This window comes from Rana temporaria, chromosome 3 (genome assembly GCF_905171775.1).
Source record: "Rana temporaria chromosome 3, aRanTem1.1, whole genome shotgun sequence".
NCBI lineage: Eukaryota > Metazoa > Chordata > Amphibia > Anura > Ranidae > Rana > Rana temporaria.
The window spans coordinates 472,429,994-472,457,689 of NC_053491.1; the positions used below are offsets into that span (position 1 = coordinate 472,429,994).

Genomic DNA, 27,696 nt, shown 5'->3' on the forward strand with positions numbered 1-27,696 from the left:
GCCTTGACAATTATCGGTTATGGTTTTGGGTGTAATGACCTTAGCTGAGATCAAGCACTGATCTATCAGAATAAAGACAATTTTCCTTGTTGGCCCTACTCGTGTTTTTCCTTGTTTCATTGGGTAATAGCCTCAGCTGTGCTTCCTTGTATATTAGTCTAGGCAGATATAGCATCATTCACTTTATATACCAGCTCTAGCCATGTCCAACCTTGCTTTCTATATATACCATCCCCCCAACCACACATCATTGTCTTCCTACACTGGGCAGTCATGCACAGTTCTAAACTATTTCTTTTTGCTTTACAGTGATCGGCTTCAGGGTTTTTAGGCCTTTAAAAGCCTTGGCTACTCCCCTTGGACGTTGTATTTCCTGTAAAGAGGTGAACTTGGAGCTTATGCCCGATGTGAACGTTGTGCTCCTGGATGTCAAAGCCCAGGCCTTCAAACTGAAAGGGGGCAATTTCAGAAGAAGTAAGTGACACTAAGATCACAATATTAACACTTGCATTGTAGGATTTAACAAACTACCTTAAGTAGTGCAGACAGTGGGTCAGATTCTCAAAAGAGTTACGCCGGTGTATCTACAGATACACCGGCGTAATTCGAAATTCCCGCCGGCGTATCATTGTTTTGTATTCACAAAACAAGATACGCGGGAATTAGGCTAGGATCCGACTGGTGTAAGTCACTTACACCATCGGATCCTAAATGCAATACAACGTTGACCGCTAGGTGGCGTTTACGTTTAGGTCTCATTTGACTATGCAAATAAGCCTGATACGCCGATTCCCGAACGAATTTGTGCCGCGTCGTCGTCGTTTACGCCGTTTCTGTAAGCGTAAGGTTACCCCTGCTATATGAGGGGTAACCTTACGCCAGTCCGCCGTATGCCATGTTAAGTATGGCGTCGGGTCCACGTCGTCTTTTTCCGTCGGTTACGTCGTTTTACTAAGTCGTTCTTGAATACGACTTTACATCAATGACGCTCACGTCGGCGTCATTGACGTTTTCCGTCGTGAGCTGGAGCATGCGCACTGGGCTATTTTTCAGCCCGGTGCATGCGCAGTTCAATCGGCACGGGGCGCGCTTAATTTGAATACAAGCCGCCCCCTTTGAATTACGCGGCCATACGCCGGGCCATTTACACGCCGCCGCCGCAAATTACGGAGCAAGTGCTTGGAGAATACGGCACTTGCTCCAGTAAGTTGCGGTGGCGTGGTGTAAATGGATTACACTACGCCAACGCCGTTTCTACGAGATTCTGGCCCAGTATCACCAGAATTTTCAGATACTGTATGTGCCATCAAGTTTTTTTCTTGTGTTTATTTTTTGATTATGTAGCGGTACCCCCATGGGGGCTGCTGATAGACTCTATACCCCACTGGTTACCTCGACTCTGCAAATCCTCTCTTATCTCTGACATCTTGGGTTCCATTCTGAAATTCTGTGTTAGTAATGAGAAACTCACACTGTATCACTGAACCACTCAGACATGTTTACTGAGATAAAGAAATGGTATGAGTAAAACACAACTTATGTTTCACAGAAAATATCACTTGACACTGATATACAAAGGTGTGTACCTTGAAACCTCTACAAGATGTAGGTGAACAGGTACATAGAGAGACAAATATCCAACACCTTTAACACGTGTATTGGATACCTTCCTCTGAGGCCTCACACAGACCAGCAAACAGTGTACGTACGTTAACCATGATGTAAATTGGTTAATATCCCACAGAATGGCTCCCCCTAGGTTGTAGTTTAATGATTTAGCATTAGAATTCAGAGCAGTGAAGCATAACAAGAAGGAAAATGATAAATGTTCTTTCAATTCCGGATATCTTCAGCTAGCCTGTTGTTTATACTGCAGTGTAATTTGTAATCCAGGTAGGTAAAAGACAAAGAACTGAAGAGCAAAGATGAAATGATGAGTGAAGAAGTGTTATCACATGTATATTCCTCTTTAACCACTTAAGACCCGGACCAATATGCAGGTAAAGGACCAGGCCCCTTTTTGCGATTTCGGCACTGCATCGCTTTAACTGACAATTGCGCAGTTGTGCGACGTGGCTCCCAAACAAAATTTGCATCCTTTTTTTCCCACAAATAGGGCTTTCTTTTGGTGGTATTTGATCACCTCTGCGGTTTTTATTGTTTGCGCTATAAACAAAAATAGAGCGACAATTTTGAAAAAAAATCTATATTTTTTACTTTTTGCTATAATAAATATCCCCAAAAAAGATATAAAAAAAACGTTTTTTTCCCTCAGTTTAGGCTGATACGTATACTTCTACCTATTTTTGTTAAAAAAAATCGCAATAAGCGTTTATCGATTGGTTTGCGCAAAATTTATAGCGTTTACAAAATAGGGGATAGATTTATTGCATTTTTATTAATATTTTTTTTTTACTACTAATGGCGGTGATCAGCGATTTTTTTCGTGACTGTGACATTATGGCGGACACATCGGACAATTTTGACACATTTTTGGGACCATTGTCATTTTCACAGCAAAAAGTGCTATAAAAATGCATTGTTTACTGTGAAAATGACAATTGCAGTTTGGGAGTTAACCACTAGGGGGCGCTGAAGGGGTTAAGTGTGACCTCATATGTGTTTCTAACTGTAGGGGGGCAGGGCTGGACGTGTGATGTCATTGATCGACTTTCCCTATATCAGGGAACAGACGATCAATGACAGCGCCAATGTGAAGAACGGGGAAGGTGTGTTTATACACACCTCTCCCCGTTCTTCAGCTCCTGTGACCGATCGCGGGACTCCAGTAAGTAATATGCAATTTGGGCTGCATTACAGTGGATATAGATTGATAATTACTTAAAGTGGTTGTAAACCCACTTTTTCACTGTTACCTACAGGTAAGCCTATAACAAGGCTTATCTGTAGGTATAAAGAATATCTCCTAAACCTGTACGGTTTAGGAGATATTCCCCTCGCAATGCGGGCGGCGCATGCGCAAGGGGGAATCCACGCCGCTCCAGCCAATCACAGCGCTGGAGTGGCGATACCCGGAAGACACGCCGGAGCAAGATGACATCCTGCTCGGCGTGCACCAGGTAAGTGGTGTTCACCTCGTTCCGAGGTAAGTATTTCATAATCGGCTAGTATGCGGTGCATACTAGCCTATTATGCCTTTTGCCTTGCTGGTTTGAAAATCCAGCAAGGTCCATGACCATGACCATCCAGCAAGGTCCAAGTCCATGACCGCGCCCGCGGGAACCGCGGACTCGATGTCCGCCGGTGTCCTGCGATCGGGTCACAGAGCTGAACACAACATCTCCCCGTTCTTCCTAGTGACATGTCATCGGGAACAGCAATCAGTGATGTGTCATGGGAAGCCACACCCCCTAACAGTTAGAATCACTCCCTAGGTCGCACTTAACCCCTTCAGCGCCCCTACAGGTTAACCCCTTCACTGCCAGTGTCATTGTTACAGTAACGGTGCATTTTTATAGCACCGATCGCTGTAAAAATTACAATGGTCCCAAAATGGTGTCAAAAGTGTCCGATGTGCCCGCCATAATGTCGCAGTCACGATAAAAATCGCTGATCGCCACCATTGCTAGTAAAAAAAAAATATTAATAAAAATGCCATAAAACGATCCCCTATTTTGTAGACGCTATAACTTTTGCGCAAACCAATCAATAAACGCTTATTGTGATTTTTTTTTACCAAAAATATGTAGAAGAATATGTATCAGCGTAAACTGAGGGATAAAAAATGTTTCTTTACATATTTTTTGGGGACATTTATTATAGCAAAAAGTAAAAAGTATTGCTTTTTTTTTAATTGTCGCTCTATTTTTGTTTATAGCGCAAAAAATAAAAACCGCAGAGGTGATCAAATACCACCAAAAGAAAGCTCTATTTGTCGGGAAAAAAAGGACGTGAATTTTGTTTGGGAGCCACGCCGCACGACCGCACAATTGTCACTTAAAACGATGCAGCGCCGAATTGCAAATATGGCCCGGTCTTTGGCCTGCCAAATGGTCCAGGCTGAAGTGGTTAATTATGTTAATGAGTTGAATACAGTACTGACTTTACAGCACAGTTTTGAAGAATAGGCCCCAAGCACCTGCTGTATGAGGCCTTTGAAGAAGTAGATTCACATTCGTGGAACTACAAGTCTCACCAGCCAGTCTGTAGAAAACCACTCAGCAATACTGTTATCTCTATCTGGATGGGCTGTGCCCACTCACCACTATGGATCCAGTCACATTAAGGGCTCCAGCCGGAATCCCTCCTGTCTCTGTCCGGTGAAATGGCCCTGCCATGCTGCGCTGCAACTAACGGTGGACTGGAGTGCAGGTGTACCCAGAAGCTCTGGAGCGCAAGTCGGTCCGCTTGTCTGGATTAGCGATGCTGTCCTCTGAGGTTTAGATAGACTTTAAGTGTGACCTTGATGCATGTTTCATGCCTGTGTAGCGCCCCCTGGGTCTACTGAAGGCAGGGTGTAACCTCCAGACACATGGGGCGAGCTGGCTTTTACCCCAGGGCTGAGTCCATGGCTATAATGGAGAGTTTGGAACAGAAATTGTGCGACAATCACTTTTGATATTTTCAAAGCTTTAATGCAGAACTTGAAAGAAGGAGAGAGGGTTAGGGGGTCACAGATACCAGTAGCAGATCACTTACAGACTCCTTGGATCCAGAAAAATTATAGCTTCACAGTTCCAGAACCTTTAGGCCGACCCGGCGATACTGCAAACATGTTATCAAATGTAGAACAAGATTTAGATGTAGGTGCGTCCTCCGAATGAGTCACCAGGCCCTCCTGAGAGACCAGCCTTATCCTGGCTCTCTACAGCAAGGGTTCTCCCCTGGATCTTCTCAACTTGGCTAGGAGTCTTCTACCTTGGGCAGGACAGCCTAAGGACCACTTTAGGATTAGTAAGCCTTAGGATTAGTAAGCCCCAGACAGGCTTCTGGGCCTACTTGCAGAGCTCACTTCAGCAGCAAGTCCCCAGGCCAGGAGGGCCTGAGGTAAGAGAGAGTAAGCACATGGCCCCACCCATATATATATATATATATATATCTCCTCTCCCAGAATGCACCAGTGGCCAAGAACCTCTTACTGGGCTGGCTAGCTACAACTCAACCTAGTTGTACTATCTCATACTGGCCTGTGGTGCTAGAGACACCTACTGGCGACAGTGAGAAATGTACAACCCAATTGAGATTAGGGAAACATCAGATAAACTGTACAATCAGTCCGATCTGTCTACAGCCCAGCCAAAAACGAAATTTTGATTATAGCCCCAGTTTAGGACCAGAGGGCTACACTTGTATGGTGAAAAACATAATTATTTTGGCCCTATTTCCATTATTGAAATTTGTGAGCCTACATTTTTTTTTATTCCAGTCAAAGAACATTTCTTCTGCTGGGATAATTTTATTTACATTGGACATTTTCTGGGAGTTGGAACAAAGTCATTGTTTATTATGCATGACAAAAAGTCTATTGTGTTATTTGGTATTTAATTTAGGCCGTAGCTTATGTTGTGATGTCACTTGACTGCCTCCATATAATTTTTTATTACAGACTGTGTCGGTGACAATCAAGCTGTCACACCAAGGCCGACTAATATGCAGAATATAACAGCCATGGAGTGTGGTGATTGTCGGAAAGAAACTAGCAAATGTCACACTACACATCGTACAACTGTGCTACACACCAATCATACCAGACTAGAACCTTCTTCTCCGCCCTCCCCAACTGAATACATCCTGACTGGCACATCAGGCATCTGTCTGAAAATAAAAGCGATCTTCATGATAATGTTCAATTTCCCCAAGGTTGTAAATGTAAGTGTGCTCTTCTACAGTGGCGGCCCATCCATTAAGAGCGCACCCGGCCACTAATCTACATGCAAGGCGCTGGACGCATGGATTTCAATGTTTTTTTTTGAGGCTCCAATAGGCTTCAAAAAAATGGTGGGTTTGTGACGCAGAGCACTGCTACCTGAGCCCACCCAGTTGTGTGACAATAGCAAATGAATATTCACTAGACATGTGCACTGCCGAAAATGTTTTTGTTTTCGTTATATTGTTTTTTTTGCATTTTTCGTAAATTCAAAGCACATAAATTCACAAATTCGGAAATTTGAAAATTCGAAAATGTTGAAATCAAAATGTTACAATTTTCTAATTTCTGAATTTTCAAATTTTAGAATGTTCGATTTTCAAATTTCCAAATTTCTAATTTTTGGATTTTGGAATTATGGAATGTGGAATTTTCAAATTTTTGATTTTCTAATCTCCAATTTTAGAATTTCGAGTTTTCGTATATTCGAAATTTTGAGTTTCCTAATTTCAAATTTTCTAATTTACAAATTTCCGAAATTTTAATATTTTGAAATTCCACTTTCCAAAATTTAGAATTTACAAAATTTAGAATTTCCGATATTTCGAAATTCTGAATTTCCGAAATTCCGAAAAATCAGAAAAGCTCGGAAATTTAAAAAATTCGGAAAGTCAAAATTTCGGAAATCTAAGAATTCGGAAATTGAAATATTTGGAAATTTTGGAATTAACTAATTTGTTAAAAATCGTTAAACAACTAATTCGGAACTAAACAAATTGCACATGTCTAATATTCGCTATTGTCTTCCTCTTTCTCCTCCTGGGCCAATCAGGAAGCGGGTCTTACGACCCGATTGGCCGAGAGGAGAAGTGACCATATTGGCAGGGAGCAGGGGAGGAGGCGCAGAGGAGGAGACGCAGGGGGAAGCCACCGAAGCTGCCCGTGACCTGGATGGGGTAAGTGCAGGGCTGATAGGCAGACAGGTGAGCATGGGGGGTTTGTTCACCAAGCAACCAGGGGGTGTTTGACTGACCAAACTAACAAGGTGTCGGGTGGTTTGTTTACCGCCCCACCAGCCGTGACTGCTCTTATATCAGCAACTTGGCAGAAATTCTGGGCATAACTGAGACGTTGTACAGGCTTAATAGTCAATGCCAACGAACAAGGTCAAATATAGCCATGCAGATTATTCCATCAAAACAAAAAATTACCAGACCAACATCTGTAGGATTTACAGGGTTGCCAGGGCATTGGGACGTGGACATTAAATCTTACAACTGCATGCAGGGCCGGATTTGCCAATTGTGCCTACAGGCGCCCCTCCTAGAGAGACGCCCAGGCCCCCTGTCTGGATGAGTTTTTTTGATCACTCTGTATACCGACTGATCATGATATACACAGAGCACAGACTGTAGATGGGGGGTATCATGATTCTGGGAGGAGGATCTGTCAATAGAAGATTCCTCTACAGTTCCATTGGCTTAGGTGTAATTTTGCTACAAATCAGTGAATTTCTTTTTATACTTACTTTATATTTCCTCTGATCCTTGTATTCTTCAGGTCATAATCCCTCCACCTCCAATTACAAAGGCAAATGGGAGTTGTGGTGCCAACCATGCAAAGCTGACATTGACTTTCCCAGAAGGACATCTTAGCCTGATATTCGTAGAGGTAAGTTGAGTAGACGTGCAATTCGTTTCATTCTGAATACGTTTTTTTTAACAAATTTCAACACATTTTTTAATTTGGAAACATTCGATGTAACTAAAACCCAATTTTACGAATATTCTAACATTCGAAAATTCGTAAATTTGTAAATTCGGGAATTTGAATATTCTAAAATTTCAAAAGAACGAAAATAAGAACGAAAATCCGAAAATTGAAAAATCTGAAATAATAACCTTTCAAATTTGGCTGTTAAATTTGAAACAAATACAAATTTAACCAAAGTTACGAATTATCCGAAATAACGAATGCCATATCTAAACGAATGGAAAGTAACAAATTAATAATAATAAACAATAATCATAATAAAAACGTTGTATTATTATTATTTGGTATTCATTTGTTCCCTTCCATTCGTTTAGATGTGGTATTCGTTATTTTGGATAATTCATAACTTCTGAAAAATTTGTATTTGTTACGATCACTAACAGGCAAATTTGAAAGGAAATTCCAACACCTATAATTTAATAGTTAGGTATTATTAGTTAGTAATTATTTAGAATTTTTGGGCCAGATCCACGTACAGCGGGCGCAACTTAATTTTTGGGATTTAAGTTACACCGCCCCAAAATTTCTACCTAAGTGCCCGATCCACAAAGCACTTACCTAGAAATTTTCAGCGGTGTAACTTAAATCCGTCCGGCGCAAGGCGTGCCCGTGCTTTGCGCGAAGTTACGTTGCGCCGAGTTTTGTGAATCGCGCCGGGTAAAAAAACTTGCGTTGGGAAAAAAAGAGATGCGGCAGGAAAAAAAAATGTTTTAAAAAAAATTTGACAGCGTCGCGGGAAAGAAGGGTCTACTTTTACATGATGTACTAACTTTACACTTTGTAAAAGTAGCCCTAATTTTGCGTTTGCAAACTAACAACTTACGGAGACTTCACGAAGGGAAACCGCTTCGTAGATCTACAAAAGTGCTAATTTGCATACCCGACGCGGAATTTCGACGAGAAATGCCCCCAGCGGCGGCCGAGGTACTGCATCCTAAGATCCAAAGACAGTGTAAAACTATTACAGCTGCCGGATCTTAGGAATATCTATGCGTAACTGATTCTGTGAATCAGTCGCATAGATAGAAACAGGGATACGATGGCGTATCAGTAGATACGCCTGCGTATCCCTTTTGAGGATCTGGCCCTTTGTTCTTTTGAATTTCCGCATTTTGGTTCTTATTTTCGGTTTTCTGAATTTACAAATTGGCGAATTTTCGAATTGACGAATTTACAAAATTAAGAATTTACAAAATTACGAATTTACAAAATTACGAATTTACAAAATTAAGATTTTACTAAGTTACTAACTTACAAATTTAAGCATTTTTGAATTTTCTAACTTTCTAATTTTCGAAATTACGAATTTACGAATTTAAGAATTTACGAATTTAACAATTGAAATCATAACCAATGACTGGAAAAACTAAAAAAAAAAAAAAAAAAACGAATGAAACGAAAAAGAACACATTTTTCGGCAGTGCACATGTCTAAAATTGAGGTGTGATGGGTCGATGGGACATGGAGGGTAAAATACGGCTAAAGAATCACAAACTGTCCATCAGGTACGAAAGTGATGACAGAACGGTATCAGGAGAAGCTGTTTGAATGAGAGGAGCTATTTGACCTTCTGCTATCAGACAATATCAGATGGTCAGTTTGGAATTCTGTATACTGAAACAAAAATTGTATTTACGGTATGGCATATTTTCTACTTTTTTTTTTTTTTAGAACAAGAAATTCGGAAATCCAAAAACCTGAAAATAAGAAGGAAAATTAAAAAATTAAAAAATCTGAAATAATAACTAATAATAACTATTACATTTTTAGGCATTGAAATTTCCTTTTAAATGTGGCTGTTAGTGAACGTAACAAATACAAATTTAACCGAAGTTATGAATTATCCGAAATAACGAATGCCGTAGCTAAACAAATGGAAAGTAACAAAGTAATAATAATAAACAATAATCATAATAAAAAAAGTTTTATTATTATTTTTGGTATTAATTAGTTCCGTTACATTTGTTTAGATGCGGCATTCGTTATTTTGGATAATAACTTCTGAAAAATTTGTATTTGTGGCGATCACTAACAGCCATTTGAAAGAAAGTTCCAACACCTATAATTTAATAGGTTAGTTATTATTAGTTAGTTATTATTTAGAATTTCCGGATTTCCATTCTTTTTAATTTTCGCATTTTGGTTCTTATTTTCGGTTTTCTGAATTTACGAATTGGCGAATTGACGAATTTACAAAATTACGAATTTACAAAATTACGACTTTACTAATTTACAAATTTAAGCATTTTTGAATTTTCTAATTTGCGAAATTACGAATTTAAAATTTTTCAAATTTTCTAATTTACAAAATTACGAATTTAAGAATTTACAAATTTTCTAATTTTCTAATTTACGAAAATAAGAATTTACGAATATTCAAATTTTCGAATTTAAGAATTTACGAATTTAAGAATTTAAATCATAACGAATGACTGGAAAAATGAAAACAAAAAACAAACACATTTTTTCGGCAGTGCACATGTCTACAGTTGAGGTGTGATGGGTCGATGGGACATGGAGGGTAAAATACGGCTATAGAATTGCAAACTGTCCATCAGGTACGAAAGGGATGACAGAATGGTATCAGGAGAAGCTGTTTGACTAAGAGGAGCTATTTGACCTTCTGCTATCACACAATATCTGATGGACAGTTTGGAATTCTGTATACTGAAACAAAAATTGTATTTACAGTATGGCATATTTTTCTATTTTTTATTTTTTTTTAGAACAAGAATAAAAGCTTTTTTTACCTGAGGGCCATTAAGCTGTACATACGGGAGAAAGGTAATACACCAGACATAAAGTAACTTCAAACTGTCAGGATATTTTCCAACAAGGTTGAATACGGTCTGTAATCATTTTTTCTATTTGCACTAACAGTTACATTTTCAAAACAAGATTTGGGTAGGGTCCAAGCGGCAGTGGAATACAAAGGTTTTAACAATATGTTAAGAAATCTGCAAGACAGCAATCTCCGAGGAGTAATAAAAAGACACAAGCGAACAAAAAATTTAAAAAAGGTTCCTTATATGTATGTGTAGTGCTCATTCCCAAAAAGCCCACTGCCTGCAATGTTTTGGTTCTTAACCACTTAAGGACCGCCGCATGATGATATACGTCGGCAGAATGGCACAGCTGGGCACATGGACGTATATATACGTCCCCCTTTAAGAGCCCAGCTGTGGATTGCACGCACGCGCCGCCCCGAAGCTCCGTGACCGCGCCCACAGGACCCATGGACCCGATCGCCGCCTGTGTCCCGCGATCGGTCACAGGAGCTGAAGAACGGGGAGAGGTGAGTGTAAACAAACCTTCCCCGTTCTTCACTGTGGCAATGTTAGTGATCGCCTGTTCCCTGATTTAGGGAAAGGCGATCAGTGACGTCACACGTCCAGCCCCGCCCCCCCTACAGTTATAAGCACACGTGAGGTTACACTTAACCCCTACAGCGCCCCCTAGTGGTTAACTCCCAAACTGCATTGTCATTTTCACAGTAATCAGTGCACTTTCTGCTGTGAAAATGACAATGGTCCCAAAAATGTGTCAAAATTGTCCGAAGTGTCCTCCATAATGTCGCAGTCACGAAAAAAATTGCTGATCGTTGGCATTAGTAGTAAAAAAAAAAATATTAATAAAAATGCCATAAAACTATATCCCCCATTTTGTAAACGCTATAAATTTTGCGCAAACCAATCGATAAACACTTATTGCGATTTTTTTAACAAAAATAGGTAAAAGAATATGTATCGACCTAAACTGAGGAAAAATATTTTTTTTATATCTTTTTGGGGGGATATTTATTATAGAAAAAAGTAAAAAATATTGCATTTTTTTCAAAATTGTCGCTCTATTTTTGTTTATAGTGCAAAAAATAAAAACCGCAGAGGTGATCAAATACCACCAAAAGAAAGCTCTATTAGTGGGAAAAAAAGGACGCCAATTTTGTTTGGGAGCCATGTCGCACGACCGCGGAATTGTCAGTTAATGCAACGCAGTGCCGAATCGCAAAAAGGGGCAAGGTCCTTAACCACTTCAATACAGGGCTTTTATACCCACCTCCATAGCGGGCCTATTCTGGCACTTCTCTCCTACATGTACAAATCATCATTCTTTTGCTAGAAAATTACTCAGAACCCCCAAACATTATATATGTTTTTTTAGCAGACACGCTAGGGAATAAAATGGCGGTCATTGCAACTTTTTATCTTGCACGATATTTGCGCAATCATTTTTCAAACGCCCTTTTTTTGGAAAGAAAATGGTTTCATGAATTAAAAAATAACAAAACAGTAAAGTTAGCCCAATTTTTATATAAAATATGAAAGATTATGTTACGCCGAGAAAATAGATACCTAACATGTCATGCTTTAAAATTGCGCACACTCATGGAATGGCGCCAATTTTCGTTACTTAAAAATCTCCATAGGCGACGCTTTGAAAAATTGTACAGGTCACTAGTTTAGAGTTACAGAGGAGGTCTAGTGCTAGCATTGTTGCACACGCTCTAATGCACGCAGCGATACCTCACATGTGTGGTTTGAACAACGTTTACAAACATGGGCGGGACTTACATGTGCGTTCGCTTCTACGCGCAAGCTACCGGGGACAGGGGCGTTTTCAATAAGACCCCGCATCTCTCCTCCAGGCTGGAAAGCATTAGATCGTGAAAAAAAATTCACAGATCTAATGCTTACTAGCCGCAATTGCGGCTTTGTTTACTTACGGTTACCCTGGTGTGACGTCATCACATCGTGCTCGGGCATCCGACAGTCATAGAGATGACTGGTGAACATCTGGTCACCAGTCATCTCTATGCTCCCTATCCGGCGCATGGCGATCCTTTCTCCGGGCCCCCGATGGCACAGGTGAGCCCGGAGAAGCACCAGATGGCAGTGGGAGGGTGGATGTCCCCTCCCGCCGCCTATAAGAAAGATCAAGCGGCTCCGCTACTATGATCATTCTTATGGTGCCCAGGATCGCCGCCGGAACAAAATGATATCTGAATGATGCCTCTAGCTGCAGGCATCATTCAGATATCACCGCACAAACTCTAGGACGTCATATGACGTCCACCCAGGATAGGAGATCCCCTTTGTGGACGTCATATGACGGTGTGTGGTATTGAAGTGGTTAACCTACATAATGGTCTTAAGTGGTTAAAATTACTCAATGGGAATTTTTTTAACTTTATATGATAAAATGATGATCTGGCATAAAAGATTATGGACTGAATGTGGACTTTTTTTCCAAGTCACTATCAGACATGTTTATGCCAGGGCTTATTTTCAGCTCTTCAGTTCTGTGTTTGTCATAATGATGCCTATTACATGATATTTCCATAATACCCATAGTCAGGTTCACCACATTGACTCATGTATTTTCCCTATTTAATCCCTATATTTTCTGTACAAGTATCATGCCATGTGTAGCATGTGTAACTTTGTATATTGAGTGTTTACCTTAGCCCCCACTTGCCATTGTTTTCTTGTGTCCTAATCCATCTCCAGCTTGTAATTGTATGTTTGCTGCCTAGTTTTAGCTAAGATCATCTTTCTTTGGACCTGGCTACAACCAATACTCACTCTGGACACAGTACCCCACAAAGGTTTTAGTTATATAGCTGTGTGCCCCTTTACATATTATGCTCAGATGCAAACAATAGCTTCTTTAACATGATCACCTGAGATGTTGAGACCTCACCCAATGAGGCAGAGTTGGCTGAGCATGTGATCTACCACCAGGTGTTTGGTCCTCCATTATTAGCCCCACCATGCAGACAGTCAGGCTGTAGCTCAAAGCACAGAGCTCCCATGGAAGACCCAGTCACTGCAGAAAGAACTGTGCCAACTGTTACCAAAGTACTGTGCTTCAAGTGGGATGACCCTGTGTCTCCAACTGCCTACCTGTGGTATCAGCCCTGGGACTCCACTAGAACAGGGGTCTCTAAACTTTCTAAACAAAGAGCCAGTTTACATTTCCTCAGACTTTAGGGGGGAGAGGGGGTGGCAGGCTGTGGCTGCAAAGGATATATACTGTAGATTTCCTGCCAATGCTTATTGGGCCATGTTTACCCTGTCACAGACAGCATGGTCCAGCAGCTTCACCTGCTTTACTTCTGTTTTGTAAACAAAGAGATCTGGGATTTCTATCATCTATACCAGACCCTTATCTATGATAAGGTCTGGCATAGGTCTTAATCGGGGAAACCCCAATACAAAAGAGAAACTGTTTTAGGTTCCCTCTGTCAAGGATGACCTTCCCACAAAAACAAAGGAAAATGGCACAGGGTCTCCCCAAAAATCGATATCGGACCCTTTTCTGAGAATACAGCCTGAAAGGCCTGAAAAGGGGTAGGGATGAGCCTACGTGCCTACTGAACCATACCAGGCCACATGCCCTCAACATGATGGATACTTTGTCCAATTGTGGATGAGGACAAGGGCCTCTTCCACACAACCCTAGCCTAATGTTTGGGGGTCTGCAGGTGGTAGTCTTATTAGAATATGAAACTCCCTTTTACATTACAGTGAGGATCGAAAGTTTGGGCACCCCAGGTAAAAATTTGTATTAATGTGCATAACGAAGCCAAGGAAAGATGGAAAAATCTCCAAACGGCATCAAATTACAGATTAGACATTCTTATAATATGTCAAAGTTAGATTTTTTTCCATCATTTACACTTTCAAAGTTTCAGAAAACAAAAATAATGGTGTCTGCAAAAGTTTGGGCACCCTGCAGAATTTATAGCATGCACTGCCCCCTTTGCAAAGCTGAGACCTGCCAGTGTCATGGATTGTTCTCAATCATCGTCTGGGAAGACCAGGTGATGTCAATCTCAAAGATTTTAAATGCCCAGACTCATCTGACCTTGCTCCAACAATCAGCACCATGGGTTCTTCTAAGCAGTTGTCTAGAAAACTGAAACTGAAAATAGTTGAAGCTCACAAAGCTGGAGAAGGCTATAAGAAGATAGCAAAGCGTTTTCAGATGTCAATATCCTCTGTTCGGAATGTAATTAAGAAATGGCAGTCATCAGGAACAGTGGAAGATCCAGTGTCTGCCAGAAAGATCTGGCAGACACTGGAGTTGTGGTACACTATTCCACTATAAAGAGGTACAAATATGGTCTTCATGGAAGAGTCATCAGAAGAAAACCTCTTCTACGTTCTCACCACAAAAATCTGTGTTTGAACTTTGCAAATGAACATATAGACAAGCCTGATGCATTTTGGAAACAAGTTCTGTGGAATATAACTTTTTGGCCAGAATGAGCAAAGGTACGTTTGGAGAAGAAAGGGCACAGAATTTAATGAAAAGAACCTCTGTCCAACTGTGAAGCATGGGGGTGGATCAATCATGCTTTGGGGTTGTATTGCAGCCAGTGGCACAGAGAACATTTCACGAGTAGAAGAAAAAATGGATTCAATAAAATTTCAGCAAATTTTGGATGTTAACTTGATGGCATCTGTGAAAAAGCTGAAGTTAAAGAGAGGATGGCTTCTACAAATGGATAATGATCCTAAACACACCTCAAAATTCACGGGGGATTACATCAAGAGGCGTAAACTGAAGGTTTTGCCACAGCCTTCACAATCTCCCGACCTCAACATAATTGAAAATCTATGGATAGACCTTAAAAGAGCAGTGCGTGACAGACAGCCCAGAAATCTGAAAGAACTGGAAGACTTTTGTGAGGAAGAATGGGCAAAGATACCTCAAACAAGAATTGAAAGACTCTTGGCTGGCTACAAAAAGCGTTTACAAGCTGTGATACTTGCCAAAGGGGGCAGTACAAGATATTAACTCTGCAGGGTGCCCAAACGTTTGCAGACGCCATTTTTTTGTTTTTTGTAATTTTGAAAGTGTAAATGATGGAAATAAAATCTTACTTTTTTTTACATATTATAAGAATGTCTAATCTGTAATTTGATGCCTTTTGGAGATTTTCCCATCTTTCCTTGGCTTCGTTATGCACATTAATACAAATTTTTACCTTGGGTGCCCAAACTTTCGATCCCCACTGTATAGTGTATACCACATTTACCACTGACTAATGCAGAGTTGCAATGCAAGCAGATCAGCTAAAAGTAGTTGGATCTGTATGTGCGTTATAATTAATCGAAATTAGTCGATTAATCGATTTAAAAAAAAATCGATTAATCGAACACGAAAATTTTAATCAGTAACAGCCCTAGTTTTTATGTTAGCTGTTCATTAGATGTACTGATATTACTGTTTACAGTTTGCATTGTTTAGGATAATATGATCAAGCACTTACCTGATGTTGTGTGAGTTTACAATAAAGTCAGTTCCAGTTTGCAACTAAGCTATTGTTGTCTAGTTCTTGGGTGCAATATTTGGCTAAAATACCTGGTTTCTGGTTCCAGAATAGAGGAAGCTGTATATTGATGAAGGCACCCAGGCTGGGTGCCAGGCGGTCCATCATCACAGTACTGGTTAGTCCAGGGTGGGATCCTAAGAACCCCATGCCCATAGTTCTCAGTTGCACCAGAGAAACCAACCATAGACTGGGAATGAACGGGATTTTAAAAGCAGTGTTACTCCCTTGCTACACAACAGCGAGACTTGTTCTTGTTTCTTTGGGTGATGGTCCTCAGCTGTTCTTCTTTGCATATATTATTAAGAAGGTATAGTAACCCTAGCCATGTTTTCTACAGTATGTATATCATCCCCCAACCATGCATTATTTGTGTTCCTGTTTCTTTACAGGTGTGATCTACTTAAGTGCTTATAAGGCTGTTCAAGCCTTGAGAACCCACCATGGGTATTTTTTTATCTGTAAAAAGGTGAACTTGAAGATTATTCCCGCTGTGAGAATTGTGCTGATGGAAGTCCAGGTTCAGGCCTTCGATCTGGAAGGGGACAATTTCGGAAGTGGTAAAGCATTCTGGGATAGCTATATTTACACTCGATAAGCAGTATTTTACATGCAGCTTTAGCTCATGGTATCCTGAATTCCCCAGTTAAAGCGGAACCTCACCCAAAAGTGGGAAGTTCCTCTTGTTTGCGTCCCCCCCCCTCCACCACCACATTAGTCACTTGTTGAGGGGGAGGAGCTACCTGGTTTTGACAGGTACTCGCTCCCACTTCCGATTGCTGCAGTGATCTGAGCCAGAAGTTCAGCACCCCACATTCCCACGCAGTCTTCTGGGACACACACAGATCCGAGAAGACTACGGGACCATTCAAAAGGCTGCAGAGAGACCTGTCTCTACCACCCCCTCTTATCAGCAGTCTGTAGCAGAGAAGAAGACAGAACTCCTCCTACAGATTCTGCACCTCTCTCAGCACTCCCTTGTCCCTCGTCGCCACCTTCCCTTGGAAGTGGGTTGCACTGTGATGTAAGGGAGGGTGGAGGACTCTTGTCTTTTTATGGTGGGTGGGCTCTTGACATCTGATGAAAAGGGGGGGGGCTCTAGACATCTGCTACTGACATAATTATTATGAGAATAATGCAGTTCTATGCCAGTTAAGCAGGAAGGTAGCACACAGCTGGTATCATCTACACAAAACTTTATAGGAGACTGCTCAGACAGAACACCATAGGAGAGCCATGTTCTGTCTGAACAGTCTCCAATAGTTTGTTTACAACCTTCCTTTTCAGACATGCATCATCTGCTACAGGGGTGTGAGTGGGCTCCATGCCGGACTGCACCTGGCCTTCATAGCTTAAAGAGACACTAAAGGTTCAACTTGAATTTTTTTCCCTCTCGCAGCTCCTCCCCGCATTAGATAACCCCCTAAATGAAGCTCTCTGCTGAGGGGGTTACCTTGCGGGCGCGTTCCCGAGTCCAGCATTCAGCATCCATAGCCGCCGATTGCAGGACTCGGCCCCGCCTCCTGGTGGGCGCGTCATTGGATTTTATTGACAGCAGCGGGAGCCAATGGCTGCGCTGCTATCAATCTATCCAATGAAGAGCCAAGAATACCAGTTGGAGAGACTGCACGTCCTCGGCGTAGGACATTCCAGGGATCATTTCAGTAAAACAGGCGGCTGGGGGGGCACTGACTGACAGAAGTTTTTTCACCTTAATGCATAGAATGCCGCAGGAAAAGAGGGGGGGGGGACGAGAGAACGTTTTTATAGCATTGATCAATATAATAATGTCACTGGTCCCCAAAAAGTGTAATTTGGGGTCAGATTTGTCCTCCGCAATGTCGCAGTTCTGCTAAAATCGCGAATCGCCACCATTACCAGTAAATAAAATGATAAAAATAAAAGTCCATAAATCTATCCCCTGTTTTGTAGACGCGATAACTTTTGCGCAAACCAATCAATATACGCTTATTTATTTTACCAGAAATACTGTATGTAGAATAAATTTCGGCCTAAACTGTGGAAAAACATGTTTTTTTTTTTGGGGGGGGGGATATTTGATATAGCAAAAAGTAAAAAATATATAGCTAGATTCACAAAGAGTTACGCCGGCGTATCAGTAGATACGCCGTCGTAACTCGGAATCTAAGCCGTCGTATGTTTAAGTGTATTCTCAAACTGAGATACACTTAAACCTAGCTAAGATACGACAGCCTGCGCCATCGTATCTTAGCTGTCTAGTTCCGCCGGCCGCTAGGGGCGTGACGGCTGATTTATGCCTAGAATACGTAAATCAGCAAGATACGCCGATTCACGAACATACGCTTGCCCGTCACACTAAAGATACACCGTTTACGTAAGGCGTTTTCCGGCGTAAAATTAGTCAAACAAATAGCTGGCCTAGCCAATGTTAAGTATGGCCGTAATTTAAAATGTTTACGTTGTTTGCGTAAGTCGTCCGTGAATGGGGCTGGACGTAATTTACGTTCACGTCGAAACCAATACGTCCTTGCGGCGTACTTTGGAGCAATGCACACTGGAATATGTCCACGGACGGCGCACGCGCCGTTTGTAAAAAACGTTAATCACGTCGGGTCACAAGTAATTTACATAAAGCACGCCCCCCTCATCCTCATTTGAATTAGGCGCGCTTACGCCGGCCCATTTACGCTACGCCGCCGTAACTTAGGAGGCAAGTTCTTTGTGAATACAGCACTTGCCTCTCTGACTTACAGCGGCGTAGCGTAAATACGATACGCTACGCCGACTCAAAATTAAGCCGCCCTACCTGAATCCGGCTAATAGCTTTTTTTTCAAAATGGTCTCTCTTTTTTCTGTTTATAGCGAAAGAAAATTAAACCGCAGAGGTGATCAAATACCACCAAAAGAAAGCTCTATTTGTGGGGGAAAAAAAAAACATTCATTTTGTTTGGGTACAGCGTCGCACAAGGGGGCAAATCCTTCCGGGGCTGAAGTGGTTAAAAAATGTGCACACCTGTGGCTGTGGGTTCATCAAAAGGTTATTCTGTCCAACTTATTGAGAAGATGTATTATCTGCTTCAGAAAGTATATGTTATAATTGAAATCATAGGGCCAGATTCACAGAAGAAGTACGCCGGAGTATCTACTTATACTCCGGCGTACTTTCAAATTTGCCGCGTCGTATCTTTAGTTTGAATCCACAAACAAAGATACGACGGCTTTTGGCTTCACCATCCAACAGGTGTACGGCTTCGTACACCTTCGGATCGTAGGTGTAATACTTCGCCGCCCGCTGGGTGGAGTTTGCGTCGTTTTCCGCGTCGGGTATGCTAATTAGTTGTTTATGGCGATCTACGAAGGTACGCGCGGTCGTCGCATTCTCTTACGTCGTCGCTAGTCGGCTTTTCCCGGCGTATAGTTAAAGATGCTATTTCTTGGCCTATCTTTAGACTTGCCATGTTAAAGTATGGCCGTCGTTCCCGCGTCAAATTTTATATTTTTATTTTTTTCGCGTAAGTCGTCCGTGAATAGGAAAGGACGTAGCTAATCACAATGGGAAATTTCAAAACGGAGCATGCGCAGTCGGTTCGGCGTGGGAACCCGCCTAATTTAAATGGTCCACGCCCCATTTGAATTAGGCAGGCTTGCGCCGGAGGGATTTACGATATGCCACCAGAACTTTACAGGCAAGTGCTTTGTGAATCAAGCACTTGCCCGTAAAACTTGCGGCGGTGTAACGTAAATGCTATACGTTACGCCGCCGCAAATGTACATGAATCTGGCCCATAGAAACCATCTGTCGTATTTTTAAATCATAGAGACTCTGACAATATTGTCTTTTTTATTGCAGAATACCTTGGAGACAATCATGCCGTGATACCAAAACCGCCTACTAGGCATAGTAAAACAACACTGAAGTGTATCAGTTGTATTAACAAATTTACCAAATGCTACACAGAAGCGAGTACCACCAGACCACACCCAAATCATACCACACAAGTGTTTCCGTCTCCCACAGACTACTTTGTGATTTGTAGATCTGCAGTTTGTCTAAGAATAAAGGCGATCTTCATGATAACGTTGAACACGTCCAACATTGTAAATGTAAGTTAGTGATCATATCTCAAGAACTTGAAAGAGGTCCGGAGCACAATATAGAGGTTGGCTCAAGGATCAGTAAAGGAGGTTAAAGAATATTTTTACACAGTTACATTGGTCAACCTTGGACCCTATGGCCCGGATTCACAGAGAGCGGGCCCACATTACACCGCCGTAGTGCAAACCAATGTACGCCACGTCGACGCAGCGCAGAGAGACAAGCATGGAATTCAGGAAACCAGTGCTCCCAACGCTGCGTCGGCGTGGCGTAGGTTTCAAAGGCGCAGGCCGGCGTAGGTGGAAGTGGGCTTGACCCATGCAAATGAGGCGTGACCCCATGCAAATGATGGTCCGAGCACCAGACAAGTACGTTTAATGAACTGCGCATGCGCCGTGATGTGGACGCATCCCCCTGCGCATGCTCACAACCACGTCAGAACAACTGCCTAAGATACGCCAGATCACGTAACCTACGCCCAGCCAGACACACGTCAATGGTAAAATACGCCGGCTTGTGTTCCCTGGTGCAGACCTTTGCATGTCTGCTGCCGGGTTGCACCTCCTTTATGGGGAATAACTTTACGCCGGACGTACAACTTACACGCACCTCGCGTAGCCTGCATCGGGCGCACGCAGGTTTGTGAATCGCCGCATTTCCCTCATTTGCATGTTTGAATGGCTAATCAAACGGCACCATGCTCCCAGCCTAAATGTACGCCCACTCTACGCCGGCGTAAGCAAGATACGTCGGCGGGGTGTAGCCTGTTATTAGACGCATATTGGTTTGTAGGTCTGGCGCACAGATACAACGGCGCACATTTGCACTTACGTTGGCGTAACTTGTTATACGTCGGCATAAGTGCTTTGAGAATCTGGGCCTATGTGTCTATCTTAAAGCATAAGGTAACCTTTTGGAATATGTTGCATGTTCCAACCATATTTAGGGTTCAATTTCCTGCCACAATTTTGGTGAGCCTGTTGTAGCTTCAGTTTCCTGTTGTTAGCTGACAGGAGTGCTGTTGTAGCCTATCTGCTTCAAGGTTGGATGTGTTGTGCATTCAGAGATATTATTCTGCATACCTTGGGTGTAACGAGTGATTATTTGAGTTACTGTTGCCTTTATATCATCTGGAACCAGTCTGCCTATTCTCCTCTGACCTCTGACATCAACAAGGCATTTTTCGTCCACAAAACTGGATATTTTCTCTTTTTCCCACTATTCTCTGTAAACCCAAGAGATGGTTGTGTGTGAAAATCCAAGTAGATCAGCTCATCTGGCACCAACAAACATGCCACATTCAAAGTCACTTAAATCCCTGTCAGGACCTGGACCTCAGCTGTGTCTGGCAATGAATCTTCTCACTTAAGTATCTGAGATGCTGGACAGCGCCTTGTCAGATCCTTTGGACAACCCTGCCCTGTACCTTGATTTCAGCTGAACCTTGAACTCTTTGCTCCTCCCACGAACTTCCTGATATAAGCCATGTCGCTGCACTTCCTCCTTGCCAGAATATTGTACTCCAGCCTTCATCTCGCTCCTGTCTTCCCTGCTGCCGTCCATATTTGCTACTGCTTGTTATCGACCCATGGCTTGTTCCTCTACTGATCCCAACCTGCAACTACTTGTTACCGACCTTTTGACTTGTTTATTGACCACGCTTCTGTTTGAGCCTTACCTGCTTATCCGCTACTGAACCCCGGCTTGCTCACGTCCTGGTGGGGCGATCCTGAGGACCACGACCTGGTACCAACACGCAGCAAAATCCATCTCCACCATTAGGAGCTCTGGGGAATAGTATTTAGACTCCGTACCTCAGGTGAGCTGGTTTCATCTGCCAGGGTGACTGCCTGTGTACCTATCATGCTGATCAGTGGTAGTCAGGCGTGCAATTCTTTCCAGACTCCTGCTGGAAAAAAAATAATATAAGAACCTCGGATTGCGAGTAACGCGGTTAACAAGCGTTTCGCAATACGAGCACTGTATTTAAAAAAAATCCTAACTCGGTTTGGGAGTGTTGTTTTGCAAAATGAGCAGGATTCAAGTCAAAGTAGTGTGCAGTACCGCGTTTGGCCTGAGGTGGGGGGCGTCGGAGCCAAGCAGTGCCAATTGGAGGCGATCGGAGTCGTTCTGAGCCATTCGGAAATACGATCCTGGCTTCCCAGCCGAGGCGGCGCCATTTTTCTGAATGCAGAGGCCGAGCGTGGCGTCAAAACATCGCGCCCGGCCTCCGACGATCATAAAGACTCCGGTGACCATCTGGTCTGTCGGAAATCTCTATGACAAACATCCGGGGCCGGCGGATCCGTTCTCCTACTCACCGATCACAGTGGTGAGTCCCTAGAAGCCCCCGGAGGGCGGTGGGAGGGGGGGCGACCTCCCTCACCTCCCGCAAGAATGATCAAGCAGCAGAACAGCCACTATGACCATTTGTATTGTGTAGAGAATCGCCGGCTCTAAAAGACAATATCTGAATGATGCCTGTAGCTGCACCCATCGTCCAGATATCCCAGCTCAAAGTCAAGGACGTCCTATGACGGCACACGTGCGGGAAGTGGCTAGACGTCATACTGTTGTTGATTGGATGCTTAGGCTTTGTATTACTAGAAATCAGTTAGCTCTGTGAATCACTTTTCCTAATAGGTTTAAAATAAATGTCCTCACAACAAATGATAAACAGAAAAGCATTTTTTCGTCTCCCATCCTGGTCTATTTATGCTCATTTTTGTGTGATTTGTGTTCTTTAGGTCACCATCCCGCCACCTCCAATCACAGAGGCCTCTGGAAGTTGTGATGCCAACAAGACAAAGCTGATATTGACCTTCCCAGAAGGACGTCTTAGCTTGATATTCAGAGAGGTATGGAGGGTACAGGCTGGGGAGGGTCTGTAATGGGTATATGAGACGTGAAAAAATATATATTTTTGTACTATTCTTTTTTGTAGAACAAGAATGACAGTTCATTTTACCTGGGGGCCATTCAAATTTACCAACGGGAAAAAGGTAATACATCAAACACAACTTCAAACTGTCAACATAGTGAAACATTGGCAGCAAGTTAAAGGGTCGGCCCACCCAAAACTGATATTTCAGTATTTGGTCAATACAGGAGCGTTAAAGTTGTTTTCTAGACAGGTTGGTAGTATTGAAACTTGATGATATTTTTTTATTGTGACTGCGACATTATGGCGGACACATCGGACACTTTTGACACTATTTTGGGACCATTGTCACTTATACAGCGATCAGTGCTGTACAAATGCACTGATTACTGTGTAAATGACACTGGCAGGGAAGGGGTTAACCACTAGGGGGCGAAGAAGGGGTTAAGTGTGGCCTAGGGAGTGATTCTAACTGTGAGAATGGGATGGGCTACGAGTGACACGACAGTGATCACTTCTCCCGATGAGAGGGAGCAGGAGATCACTGTCCTGTCACAAGGCAGAACAGGGAAATGCCTTGTTTACATCTCCCTATTCTGTAGCTCCGTGACATGATCGCGGTACACCGGAGGACACGGAGCTCTCGGCGGGCACGTGCCCACTAGGCAGCAGATTCAAAGCAACGTACAGATCGGTTACCTCTTTAACCACTTAAGGACCGCCGCACGACTATATACGTTGACAGAATGGCACGGCTGGGCACATGGACGTATATATACGTCCTCTTTAAGAGCCCAGCCGTGGGTCACAAAAGCGCCGCCGGTGGCACGCTCGCGACACGATCCAAAGCTTCGTGACCGTGGGACTCACAGACCCGATCGCCGCGGGTGTCCCGCAATCGGGTCACAGGAGCTGAAGAACGGGGAGAGGTGAGTGTCCAGCCCCGCCCCCCTACAGTAAGAAACACACATTAGGTCACACTTAACCCCTACAGCGCCCCCTAGTGGTTAACCCCTTCACTGCCATTGTCATTTTCATAGTAATCAGTGCATTTTTATAGCACTTTTCGCTGTGAAAATGACAATGGTCCCAAAAATGTGTCAAAAGTGTCCGAAGTGTGCGCCCTAATGTTGCAGTCATGAAAAAAAACGCTGATCACCGCCATTAGTAGTAAAAAAAAAAAATAATAAAAATGCCATAAAACTATTCCCTATTTTGTAAACGCTATAACTTTTGCGCAAACCAATCGATAAACGCTTATTGGGATTTTTTTTACCAAAAATAGGTAGAAGAATACGTATCGACCTAAACTAAGGAAACATAATGTTTTTTTTTATATCTTTTTTTGGGATATTTATTGTAGCAAAAAGTAAAAAATATAGATTTTTTTTCAAAATTGTCGCTCAATTTTTGTTTATAGCGCAAAAAATAAAAAACCGCAGAGGTGATCAAATACCACCAAAAGAAAGCTCTATTTGTGGGAAAAAAAGGACGCCAACTTTGATTGGGAGCCACGTCGCACGACCGTGCAATTGTCAGTTAAAGCGAAGCAGTGCCGAATCGCAAAAAAGGGGAAAGATCCTTAACCTGCATAATGGTCCGGGTCTTAACCGGTTAAGCTAAAATGTTAATAGGTTTCAGCAGGGGTTTTTGGGCTACGAAGCTGTAACGCATGCTATTATTAGCTACGACCTTTGTACGTATTTTGGACTTCTCTACACCCAGTGTTTCCTTTTGGCACAGCAACCCCATACAGGTTGCATCTTGGCCCAACATTATTTTCTTTGGTACTAGTCCTAGTTTTGTTACTCTCTTGCAGTTTTACCAGTCCTGACCATATACAAATTTGGTTCCTGGTGTAATGGCCCCAGCTGAGCTCAGACGTCCAATCACCAACTACTATACTAATCTAGCCAGGATTACAACTGGTTTCCTTGTTGGTCTTACTCACATTTTTCTAGATTCTTTGAGTAATGGCCCTCATCTTGCTTAGATGTACTTCCTTGTATATTAGTCTACAGTAGGTAAGTAAAGCACATATTTTGCTAGTTCCACCCCATTCCAGCCTTATTTCCCTGTATTATAGCCCCAGACTAGGCATCACTTCTCTTTCTACATTTGCCAGTCATGCTTAGACATAATCTTTCTATTGCTCTTTCTTGCTTTATAGGTCGGAACTTCTTAACAGCTTATAAGTCTTTAAATGCCTTGGTTGCCCCACTTGGGAATTCTTTTGCGGATAAGGAGGTGAATTTGGCGGTTTCTCCCAATGTGAGCATTGTGCTCATGAATGTCAAGGCCCAAGCCTTCAAACTGAAAAATGGAGAATTTGCAAGAGGTAAGTCATGCTAGGACATGATATTGACACTGTGCTTTTTGATGGATAGCAGCTTAACCAATTAGAGGACAGCAATAAACAGTACCCTGTCAGGACTTGAACCTGGGACCTCAGCTGTGTCTGGCAATGAATCTTCTCACTGAGCTACCTGAGATGCAACATTATGGCGGACACTTGTGATCCTTTGGACAACCCTGCCTTGTACCTTGATTTCAATTGAACCTTGAACTCTTTGCTCCTCCCATGAACTTCCTGATATAAGCCATGTCTCTTGACTTGCCAGAATATTGTGCTATCTCCAGCCTGTATCTCGCTCCTGTCTTCCCTGCTGCTGTCCAAATTTGCTACTGCTCGTTATTGACCCATGGCTTGTTCCCCCGAGTATGCTTCTGCCTGATCCCAACCAGCAACTACTCATTACCGACCTATTGGCTTGTTTACTGACCACGCTTCCGTTTGATCCTTACCTGCTTATCTGCTACTGAACCATGGCTTTCTCACCTTCTGGTTGGGCGATCCTGAAGGCCCGCGACCTGGTACTAGCATGCAGCAAAATCCATCTCCACCATCAGGGGCTCTGGCGAACACTGGTTAGTACTTAGACTCCACACCTCAGGTGAGCCTGTGTCATCTGCCAGAGTGACTGCCTGTGTAGCTATCCTGCTGGTCAATGGTAGTCCTGCAACTGCTATAGCAATTGGTCTTCGAGCCTGACCCCTGATTGTAACAGGACCTTTGTCAGGTCCTTTGGACAACCCTGCCCTGTACCTTGATTTCAATTGAACCATGAACTCTTTGCTCCTCCCACAAACTTCCTGATATAAGCCATGTCTCTTTACTTCCTCCTTGCCAGAATATTGTGCTATCTCCAGCCTTTATTTCGCTCCTGTCTTCCCTGCTGCCATCCATATTTGCTACTGCTCATTATTGACCCTTGTCTTGTTCCCCCGAGTATGCTTCTGCCTGATCCCAACCAGCAACTACTCATTACCGACCTATTGGCTTGTTTACTGACCACGCTTCTGTTTGTTTTGTTTTTTGGCACACCTATGGTGGACGTGTCCAAAAATGATAATATATTGGAATAATATGATAACCTTGCTTCCCTATATCCTAAACGCAGCAAAGTGTTTGATCCCCAGACAGTGGAAGGATCCTAAGAGCCCAAGGGTGAGGAACTGGCTCTGTAAAATAAATGATATCTATTACACTGAACAGCTTAGGTCTATGGGGGAGGAAGGAGAAGGGGAATTCAAATTGCAATGGCAGGTATGGGTTAAATATAGGCTATCACAAAGATATGTAGATAGGATGGCATTAGAGTGGGAAGGGCAATAAGCAAATGGAGAAACAATGCGGGATGGATGTTCGGAGAGAGGGGGGTGGGTTGGGGGGAGTGGCCTTCCGGATGTTTATCAAGGGAACGTACCGAGGTGCATTCCTTGCATAAAACTGACAGGCGTCTCAGCCAATCAGGTTGACCGGTTCTGGCTATCGGTAACTAGATTGGCTGAAGCGTCATCGAGGGCGGGAGAAGACATCGAGGGACATGGATGGCTGACTCCAGCAAAGGTAAGTGCCGGGCGGGGGGGGAAGGGGCATTTTACAGGGCACAGCGGCGACGAATGGCACAGTAACATCAATGGGCACAGTAACATGAATGGGCACAGTGGCAACAAAAGGCACAATGGGTACAGTGGGGACAATTGGCACAGCGACATGAATGGGCACTGTGGCGACAATTAAAGGGCACAGGCACAGTGACATCAACGGGCACAGTAGCGACAATGGGCACAGTGGCGACAATTAAAGGGCACAGTGGTGACAATTGGCACAGTGGTGACAATTGATGGCACAGTGGCTCTGTTTGATGGCATGGCACAGTGGCTGCGTTTGATGGCATGGCACAGTGGCTGCGTTTGATGGCATGGCACAGTGGTGACAATTGATGGCACAGTGGCTGCGTTTGATGGCATGGCACAGTGACTGCGTTTGATGGCATGGCACAGTGACTGCGTTTGATGGCATGGCACAGTGGCTGCGTTTGATGATGGCATGGCACAGTGGCTGCGTTTGATGGCATGGCACAGTCGTGCGAATTGATGGCACAGTGGCTGCGGTTTATGGCATGGCACAGTGGTGACAATTGATGACACAGTGGCTGCGTTTGATGGCATAGTGACTGCATTTGATGGCATGGCACAGTGGTGCGAATTGATGGCACAGTGGCTGTGTTTGATGGCATGGAACAGTGCTCCACCCCCTTCTCTTCTTCTTCTCTATGGCCTCTTCTGCAGATTTGTCCTCTGAACCAGCAGTGATCTGTAAGCATTCAAGGGGCAACGTAAGCACTCAGGCTAAAAGATGTTATTCAGTGCTTGAGTTGGTCTGCTTTGGGGACAGGTGCCACACTGGGGCAGAGATTCTGTCAGCTCTGCAGGGGCAGGCTCAGAGGTGGTTA

General features: G+C 43.1%; 1 protein-coding gene across 1 annotated transcript; it reads left to right on the forward strand.

Annotated features, from left to right (window-relative positions):
* Nucleotides 1–25,949, forward strand: LOC120930662. The gene is made up of 10 exons (XM_040341839.1): nt 1–474; nt 5,567–5,829; nt 7,388–7,498; nt 10,327–10,384; nt 16,331–16,498; nt 19,771–20,024; nt 22,764–22,874; nt 22,961–23,018; nt 25,068–25,235; nt 25,891–25,949. The coding sequence occupies exons 1-10, from the start codon at nt 399–401 to the stop codon at nt 25,947–25,949; spliced, it is 1,326 nt and encodes a 441-aa protein (XP_040197773.1). The 5' UTR covers nt 1–398.
* Nucleotides 25,950–27,696: the final 1,747 nt, after the last annotated feature.

Bases quoted from the DNA above. Each gene is read 5' to 3' on its own strand.
- LOC120930662 (XM_040341839.1), top strand. From the start codon at position 399: ATGCCCGATGTGAACGTTGTGCTCCTGGATGTCAAAGCCCAGGCCTTC. The intron at 475-5,566 runs GTAAGTGACACT...TTTTTATTACAG, and splicing joins AGGGGGCAATTTCAGAAGAA to ACTGTGTCGGTGACAATCAA. The intron at 16,499-19,770 runs GTAAAGCATTCT...TTTTTATTGCAG, and splicing joins AGGGGACAATTTCGGAAGTG to AATACCTTGGAGACAATCAT.